This window comes from Melanerpes formicivorus, unplaced genomic scaffold, assembly GCF_026170545.1.
Source record: "Melanerpes formicivorus ecotype bairdi unplaced genomic scaffold, bMelFor1.0.p_v2 SCAF_45, whole genome shotgun sequence".
NCBI lineage: Eukaryota > Metazoa > Chordata > Aves > Piciformes > Picidae > Melanerpes > Melanerpes formicivorus.
In genome coordinates, this window is record NW_027142397.1 from 1,352,846 (window position 1) to 1,361,669 (window position 8,824).

The following is an 8,824-nucleotide window of genomic DNA, read 5'->3' on the forward strand; positions in this document are numbered from 1 at the left end:
AGGGCTCTCTGTCTGTGCCCAGCAGGTCTCTCTGGCTGTGCCCAGCAGGGCTCTCTGGCTGTGCCCAGCAGTGCTCCCTGGGTGTGCCCAGCAGGGCTCTGTGGCTGTGCCCAGCAGGGCTCCCTGGGTGTGCCCAGCAGTGCTCCCTGGCTGTGCCCAGCAGGGCTCTGTGGCTGTGCTCAGCAGGGCTCCCTGGCTGTGCCCAGCAGTGCTCCCTGGCTGTGCCCAGCAGGGCTCCCTGGCTGTGCCCAGCAGGGCTCCCTGGGTGCACTGGGGGCAGGTCATGCTCCTGCCTGGCACAGATAAGGAGCTGCTCCCTGCTGACTCCTCCCAGGCTCTGTCACCTCCCCTGGCTGTTCAGTCCTGCCCCCATCACCTCCTTCCTGCTGCTCTGGGCTTCGTGGGGCATTTCTCCCGAGCCCACTGCTGGGGGAGCGCGGGGCCGGGCGGGGCGGGGCGGGGCGGGGCGGGGCCGGGTGGGGCCGGGCGGGGCCGGGCGGGGCCGGGCGGGGCAGCATGCCTGCTCACTACCGCAGCTTCCGAGGCAGCCTGCCCTGGCTCATCCTGCTGCTGCAGGCTCTCCTCCTGCTCCTCTTCTACTTCTTCGTCCCCGAGGGCGCGGGGCCCGCCCTCAGCCCTGGCTCTGCAGGTGAGCTCCGCAGCCTGCCTCGGGGCAGGCCTCAGCGCTGCTGCTGCAGGGGGCTGGGGCTGGGCTCAGCAGCCCTGGGCTTGGCAGGGGCGGGGGGATGCTTCCAGTGCCCCCTGGGTGCCCTCCCTCCCGGGGCTGCTGGGCACTGACCCCTGCCAGAGCTGTGACGGGACACTCAGCTGCGCTGTTTGCTGCTGCCTGCCTGGGGGGCTCTTGGCTCCCAGGGAGGGAGAGCTGAGGCCTGGCACCGCTGGGAGCTCCTGGCAGGGATGGCTCTGTGCTGCAGAGTGGCAGCCCAGGCTGGCACTGCTCTCCTGGCTGCTTGATGGGGCCTGCTGGAGGGAGCCCAGTGGAATGCAGGGGTGGGATGCAGCCTGGGGATGGTTTGTGCATGGGTTGTGCTCTGGCCCCAGGGGGGAAGGTGACAGACAGCAGCTGCCTGATCCTTGGGGTGCTCCTGTGGTGGCCTCCCTGCCCTGTGGCTCAGCAGGGGAGACCTGCTTGGGAGCAGCTTGGTGCTGTGCTGCAGGTGAGGGCTGGCACAGCCCTGGGGGGCTGTGGGCACAGCCCTGGGGGGCTGTGGGCACGGCCCAGGGAGCACCTCCAGCTGCCCAAAGCCTGGAGCTGGTCTCTTGGGCAGCCTCTGGCCCTCCGCAGTGCTAGCTGCAGGCCTCTCAGCTGGGGCTCTTGCCCTGGGGTTTTGAGCAGGGCTTCCCTCTGCAGAGATGACTTCCCCAGCAGTAACCTCCCTCCCCCCTGCCCTGCTCTGTCCTGCAGCCTTCCAAGATGTCAGCCACATGCTGCTGTTTGGGTTTGGCTTCTCCTTCCTGTTCCTCAGAAGGTTTGGGTTCAGCAGCATTGGGTTGAACCTCCTGCTGCTCGTGCTGGGCGTGCAGAGCTCTGTGCTGGCAGAGCAGGCACTGCCTGTGCCCCTCCAGAGGCAGAGGCTGGATGGCCTGCAGAGGTAACTGGCTGCAGCCTGCAGCTGCTGCTTGCTCTCTGTGCAGGAGAGAGGCTTCCCCTGGGGGCCTGCTGTGGGTCAGCACTGCCATGGTGCCAGCTGCCTCAGGAGCTCTGGGGGGGCTGCAGTGCCCTTGCTCGGCCCTGGCAGGGTCTGGGGGGGCTGCAGTGCCCTTGCTTGGCCCTGGCAGGGTCTGGGGGGGCTGCAGTGCCCTTGCTTGGCCCTGGCACAGTCTGGGGGGGCTGCAGTGCCCTTGCTCGGCCCTGGCAGGGTCTGGGGGGGTTGCAGTGCCCTTGCTTGGCCCTGGCAGGGTCTGGGGGGGTTGCAGTGCCCTTGCTTGGCCCTGGCACAGTCTGGGGGGGCTGCAGTGCCCTTGCTTGGCCCTGGCACAGTCTGGGGGGGCTGCAGTGCCCTTGCTTGGCCCTGGCACAGTCTGGGGGGGTTGCAGTGCACCTGCTTGGCCCTGGCAGGGTCTGGGGGGGTTGCAGTGCCCTTGCTTGGCCCTGGCACAGTCTGGGGGGGCTGGAGTGCCCTTGCTTGGCCCTGGCAGGGTCTGGGGGGGTTGCAGTGCCCTTGCTTGGCCCTGGCAGGGTCTGGGGGGGTTGCAGTGCCCTTGCTTGGCCCTGGCAGGGTCTGGGGGGGCTGCAGTGCCCTTGCTTGGCCCTGGCAGGGTCTGGGGGGGTTGCAGTGCCCTTGCTTGGCCCTGGCACAGTCTGGGGGGGTTGCAGTGCACCTGCTTGGGCCTGGCAGGGTCTGGGGGGGTTGCAGTGCCCTTGCTTGGCCCTGGCACAGTCTGGGGGGGCTGGAGTGCCCTTGCTTGGCCCTGGCAGGGTTTTGCTTCCCTGCAGGATCACTAAGGCTGTTGTGAGCATGACTGCTGTGGTCATCTCCACTGGAGCTGTGCTGGGGAAGGCCAATCCTGTGCAGCTGATCCTGATGACAGTTGTGGAGGTCCTGGCTTTCCATGGGAGCAGATGGCTGACCCAGGTGTTCCTGCAGGTGCTGTGGTGTGCCCCAGGCCTGGGGGGGATGTCCCTGGGGCTTTGGGATGCTGCCTGCTGCTGCTCTGTTGGTGCCCTGCTGGCAGGAGCATGCAGGCAGTGCCTGAAGCTTCATCCCTGGAGGGGCCTACAAGCCATGCAGGCTTTGTGCTGGGGAGGTGGCTGGCAGGGCAGCAGTGCTGGCCTGGATGAGCTCCAGGGTCTGCTGCAGCCTGAGCAGCTCTGACTCCAGCAGGGTTTGGTCTCCCCTTGCCCAGGCTGTGGCTGTGCTTTTGGCTGGAGCCTGGGACTCCAAACCCTGCACACTCTGCCTCCTGGCCTTGGAGCAGCAGCAGCTCTGCTGGCTTTGGGAGGGAGAGCACTGGGCACTGCCCATGCCCTGACCACCCCCAGCCCTTGGGTGGAGGCCTTGACCTCTGCTGAGGCACTGAACAGCTTCACCTCCTCCTTGTGGCAGTCAGCCTGGCTGCTGCCCAGGGTGAGTGACAGCCCAGCCCAGCCTGAGCCAGGCCTGCACTGGATGTGCAGTGAAACCTGCCCCAGGGTCTCTGTGCATGGCTTGGGAGCTGCACTGAGCTCAGGGGAGCTGCACTGAGCTCTGGGGAGCTGCACTGAGCTCAGGGGAGCTAAGCTGCAGTCAGTGACTCCTGCAGAGGCCTGGAGGGAGCTCACCCTGGCAGCTAGAGCAGGAGCTGCATCAAAGGCCTCAGCTGGGGTTGTTCTCTTGCTCCAGCTCCCAGACAGCATCCCCATGAGGCATGTGCACCTCTTTGGAGCCTGCTTTGGCCTGGCACTCTCCTCCCGTTTCTCTGAGCCAGCCCCAAGCTCTGAGAAGAGCAGGAGGACCCCGAGGGCAGAGCTGCTCTCCATGCTGGGTAAGGCACTTGCTTGGGCAGCTGGAGGGGGGAGGGCTTGCAGGGAGAGCAGGAGGAAGGTCTGGGGGCTGGCCACAGCTCACTGAAGCTGCAGGTCTGAATGCAGGCAGGCACAGCAGAGTGCTGCTGCTGTGCTGAGAGTGGCTGGGAGCCCTCAGCAGCTGCCCTGCCAGCCTGGGAGCTGCTGCTGCTGCTGGGCCTGGGTGGGTTGGCTCAGTCTCAGCACAGAGGCTGGGGCAGTCACCTGCTGCCTCTCCCAGCCAGGCTGCCCCTCTGCCTGTCAGGAGCTTTGCTGAGGGAGCTGCACAGCAGAGCTGAGCTCCCAGCTGCTGCTTCAGTCCTGCTGCACTCCCCAGCTGGGGCCAGGGCTCAGCTCTGTTCTGCAAGGTGCTGTGCAGAGATAGAAAAGGGCAGTCCCTGCCCAGCCCCATGGGGAGCAAGATAGCAGCCTGGGGAGGGCTGGGGAGTGTGATAGGGCCCAGGAGGCAGGCCCTGAGCAGGGCTGGGCTGACTGTGTGGCACTCTCCTCCTTGGAGGGACCTTTCAGGGGGGTTATTATCAGGACTTCTCCCAGCCCCTGCAGCAGAAGGCAGCCTGCAGCCCTCCAGGGGCAGCTGCTGATGGAGTCCCTGGGGCTTGGAGCAGGGGCTGGCAGTTGGTTGTCTCTGTCTGCCAGGCACTCTCTTCCTCTGGCTGTTCTGGCCAAGCTTCAACCTGCTGCTGGATGAGGAGGGCAGGAGCAGAACCATCTCCAACACCTACTTTGCCCTGGCAGCCAGCACTGTGGCTGCCTTTGTGCTCTCTGCTCTGACCACAAAGGATGGCAAATTCCAGATGGTAAGGCCTGGGAGGAAGGCACTGCCTCGGGGGGAGGCCTTGCTTTGTCCTCTCAGTAGTGCTGGGAAGTGCAGGCAAGTGCAGCCTGGCACTCAGCAGTGTGCCCAGCAGCTCCAGGGAGCTTCCCCTGCTGCCCCTGCCCTGGCTGCCCCTGCCCTGGCTCCCCTGCCCTGGCTGCCCCTGCCCTGGCTCCCCTGCCCTGGCTGCCCCTGCCCTGGCTGCCCCTGCCCTGGCTGCCCTGCCCTGGCAGGAGCATTGGCCTGGAGCTCTGGAGGTCCCTTCCAACCCCTACCACTCTGTGATCCTCTCACCATTAGCCTCCTGAGCAGGGCACTGAGGCTCTGACCAGCCTCAGATTGTGGTTTGGAGTTTTCAGAGGCCCAGAGCCAGCCTGGAGAGCTCTGACCTGTGAGGGGATGCTGAGCTCTGTCAGCCTGGGCTGCTGGAAGTGCTGCCTGGGCTCTCATGGCTTTGTTGGTTTCCTTTGCAGAGCCACATCCAGAGTGCAGTGCTGGCTGGAGGGGTTGCTGTGGGCTCTGCAGCTCCCAGGATCGAGTCCCCTTGGATTGCAATGATCCTGGGCCTGCTTGCCAGCCTGCTGACCAGCCTGGGGGCCTACTGCCTGCAGGTAAGGCTCAGGTCTGACAGGGAGCTCTGGGTGGCTTGCAGGAGTCACACTGCAAGGCTGAGAGCAGCTCTGAGAGAGCCTTGGGGGTGTTGATTGCTGAGCAGCTCCCCAGGAGCCAGCAGTGCCTCCTGCAGCCCAAAGGCAGCTGGGTGCTGGCTGCAGCCAGAGCAGGGTGGGCAGGGGCAGGGAGCTGGGGCTGTGCAGCCTGGAGAAGCCTCCAGGGAAAGCTTAGAGCAGCCTCACAGTGCCTGCAGGGAGCCTACAGGGAGGCTGCAAGGCACTTCTCAGGAGGGAGTCTGAGCCAGGCCCAGGGGGAAAGGTTTGGAGCTGAGGCAGAGCAGGGTCAGACTGGAGCTGAGGAAGAAGTTCTTCAGCAGGAGGGAGCTGAGGCTCTGGCACAGGCTGCCCAGGGAGGCTGTGGCTGCCTCCTGCCTGGGGGTGCTCAAGGCCAGGCTGGATGAGGCCCTGAGCAGCTGAGTCTGGCTGAGAGGTGTCCCTGGGTATGGGGAGGTTGGAGCAGAGGAGCTCTGAGCTCCCTCCCAGCCTGAGCCCTCTGGGATTCCCTGATGCTGCCAAACCTCCTTTTGCAGCATGGGAATCCCCTCTGCAGGAGGCTGAGGCCAGGCAGCCAGGAATGCTCTTGAGCAGAGCAGAGGACTGCAGTTTGCAGGAGCAGAGCTGGAGCTCTGGGGCAGCCACCAGTGCTGTCACCAGCCTGGCTCCTTCAGTGCAGCCCTGAAACCTCTTCTCCTTCCAGAGATGCCTGAACCCTGCTCTCAAGATCCATGACACCTCTGGAGTGCACTTCACTTTTGGCTGGCCTGCAGTGCTTGGAGGCCTTGCCCAGGTTGTCCTCCTGGTGGTCCAAAACTGGGACAATTTACCAAGGTACAGAAGCTCTTAGCTGCTCCTAACTCCTGAGTTGAACTCACTGCTGCTGTGGTCTGCCTGGAGAAGAGTTCTACCCCAGGAGGCCTCAGTCTCAGCACAGAGACTCCCTCTGACATCAGAGGATCTGAGATGAGGTCCAAAGGAGTCAGTGAGAGACTCTTCAGGGCTGGGCAGCTTTGGGATCCAGCTGTCAGGCTCAGCCTTTGGTGCTGCTCTCTGGCTGTTTCTGGCTGCTGGTAAATGCAGCAGGCACAGGAGGTGAAGGCTGGGGAGGTGCCTCCCTCCAGGACTCTTGGGCTGTGTTTTGGGGAGCCTGGGGGCTGGTGCAGGGGGCAGCAATCAGGTGAGGCTTTCACTCTGAGTCAGGGGCAAGGCTAAAGCCAGGGTGGGCTCTGAACTGGAAACTGTCCTTGGGGAGAGCTCCAGGGGCTCAGCTCAGGACATCCTCTGTTGGTTGGTGTGATCTGGGTTCTCATTCTGGCCTTTCAAGCTCAGGTTGTGTCCCACAGGGAGCTCTCTGCTTGCCTCACCTCACACAGGAGGGAGTCACAGTGCAGCCTTAGGGCCTTACCCTTCTCCTCATGCCCTTATTGACACAGACACAGTGGAGGAAGCTGTGGGACCCAAGTGGTGGTTTCTGAGAGCCAACCAATACCTTCTGAAGCCTGGGCTGGGCTTCTGCTTGGCTCCTTTAAGGCACTGAGCTGCAGCTGCAGGGAGAGTGGAGAAGGAGAGAACTGTGCTGGGAAATGCTGTGGAGGGCCAGGCTCAGCCTTGGTGCTGAGCTCAGCAGCTGCAGGAGGTGAAATCCTTCTCTTGCTTTGCAGCCTGGGTGCCTTGGTGATGATTCATGTTGGAGCCTTCTGCCTGACCATCAGTGTGGCCTCAATAATAGGGTTCATCACAGGTCAGTGGAGAACCAAGCCTTCAGCCCTTGTTCCTCTCCCTGGGACAGGGCCTGAGTGGGTTGTGAGGTTTGGGTTGGCCATGAGGAACAATTCCTTCCCCAGAAGGGCTGGGAAGCCCTGCCCCAGGGCAGTGGTGCAGGCCCCATCCCTGGGGGGTTCAGAGCCAGGGAGGTGTGGGGCTAGGGGCCATGGCTGGTGGTGCCCTGGCAGTGCTGGGCTAAGGGCTGATGACCTTAAAGGTCTGTCCCAGCCACAAGGCTTCTGTGGCTCTGGTCTGGTGCTGAGTTTGGGTTCCATGCTGATGTGTTCCCAAGAGCCCTGCAGTGCACACAGCCCTGCCCTTGCCCTGCTCTCTGTGTTTCTACCACCAGGTTCCATCTTAAACCTCAGAGTGTTTAGGACCACCCCTGTGTCCAAGTACTTTGAAGACCAATGTTACTGGGAGGTAAGTCTCAGTGTGGAATGCACCCCATGGGAATGGAGAGCACCTTGAGCTCTGGGTTAGTTGGGAGGGGAGAATTCCCTCCCCCAGGAAGCTTGGGCTGCCCTGTTGGAAAAGAGAGGAGCTGCTCCCCCAGCTGACCCAGAGCCTGCAGGGGAGGAAAGCCTGGTGGGCAGCAAGGGTCCTGAGAGCTGTGGGTGGGCTCAGGGTGGATCATGCGTGGTCACCACAGAAGGGCTCAGGCTGGAAGGGAGCTCAGAGGTCATACAGGGATCTTTGTCTCCACAGTTTCCCCACTTGGCTGTTGGATTTTGAATGGAAGAAGCCCTGAGGATGGAATGGGAATGGAGGAATCCCTGAGGATGGCTTTGGAATGAAAGGACTCCTGGGAAGGGACATAGCCAGGAGAAGCTTTTCCCTGCTTGCCTCTAGAGCAGAGGCAGGGCTGGGCTGGGGGAGCAGCTGAGAGTCAGTGGGCATCAGCTGAAGTTATCCTTGCAGCCCTCCTGGCTGCACATCTCACAGCTGCCAGCTGGAGCACAGTTTGCTTTGCTGCTTGGGCTGCTGCTTAGATTCATCATTTGTAGGATGCGTCAACCAAAACCCCCAGAGCAAGCCCCAGAGCTGGCTGCAGCCACTGCTGCCAACCCAGATGCTTAGAAGCTTTGAACTGCTTGTAGCTGCTGAGAGCCAGAGGATGTACCTTGCAGTCTGGTTTGTCAGGGCTTCCATGCTCCTTGGTACCCAGTGCTCAAGTGCTTGTGTGTTCAGCTGCATTAATTCTGCTGGGCAAGGGTGTGAGGAGGGAGCTGCAGCAGGCCCAGAGCCCTGCACCTCACCACCTCCTGGGAGCTACCTGCCTGCTTCAAGAAAGATCCATCATGCCTTGGCTTGGCCAAGCTCCTTGGGGCTTCAGCTGGCCAGGAGTGAAATCACTCAGCTTTGGGGACAGTGTCCCCAGGCTCAGGGGTGTCTGCTCACAGGTCAGATTTGGCTGCAAGCCTCAGAACAGCCTGGCTGGGCCCTGACAGTCTGCAGCACCGAGGGCTCAGCTGCCCAGAAGGCTCTGGCTGCCCCAGGGGTGTGGGGGGCAGGAGAAGCTAAGGGAGCAGCCCTTGGTCCTGCCTGGCACCAAGGCACAGGACTCACTTCAGAGCTGTTTTGGCCCAAGCCAAGCAGGGCTGTGCTGCACACAGTGGGGAGGGCCAGGCAGAGCATCCTCTGCAGGCAGCCCCTTGGCTGGAGGTGCAGTGAGCCTCAGGCTTCCTGCTCTTCCAGATGAGTTGCCCAGCTTGCTGTCAGCCTCTTGCCAAAATGCTTACCAATAAAACCAAAGCCCAGATGGGACTGCTTTCCTCTTTCCAGCACACCTGCTTAAGGCTGAAGTGAGGAGGAGGAAGGGAGTGCTGCAGGCAGGGCCTGAGCCCTCGGGTGCCCAGTGCCAGGCAGCTGACCTCCATGCACCCAGCAGGGATCAAGCAAAGCAAAGCTCTGTGGCTCAGGAGCTGTGGAGCAGGTTTCAAGGGATGCAGAATCCCTGGTGGAGGAAGGGCAAGTTGGCCTTTCCAGGGCATAAGGGAGTCAGTGGTGTGCTTGAGGCAGCAGCTGCCCCCAGCTTCTGAGGTGCCTCTC

The 8,824-nt window shown here is 62.9% G+C and overlaps 1 protein-coding gene across 1 annotated transcript; it reads left to right on the forward strand.

Annotated features, from left to right (window-relative positions):
* The first annotated feature begins 492 nt into the window (after positions 1–492).
* Positions 493–8,534, forward strand: LOC137451552 (blood group Rh(D) polypeptide-like). Its single transcript, XM_068159120.1, has 10 exons — positions 493–649; positions 1,427–1,613; positions 2,459–2,609; positions 3,345–3,486; positions 4,163–4,323; positions 4,814–4,951; positions 5,709–5,839; positions 6,670–6,749; positions 7,122–7,195; positions 7,481–8,534. The coding sequence occupies exons 1-10, from the start codon at positions 517–519 to the stop codon at positions 7,505–7,507; spliced, it is 1,224 nt and encodes a 407-aa protein (XP_068015221.1). The 5' UTR covers positions 493–516; the 3' UTR covers positions 7,508–8,534.
* The last annotated feature ends 290 nt before the right edge of the window (positions 8,535–8,824 follow it).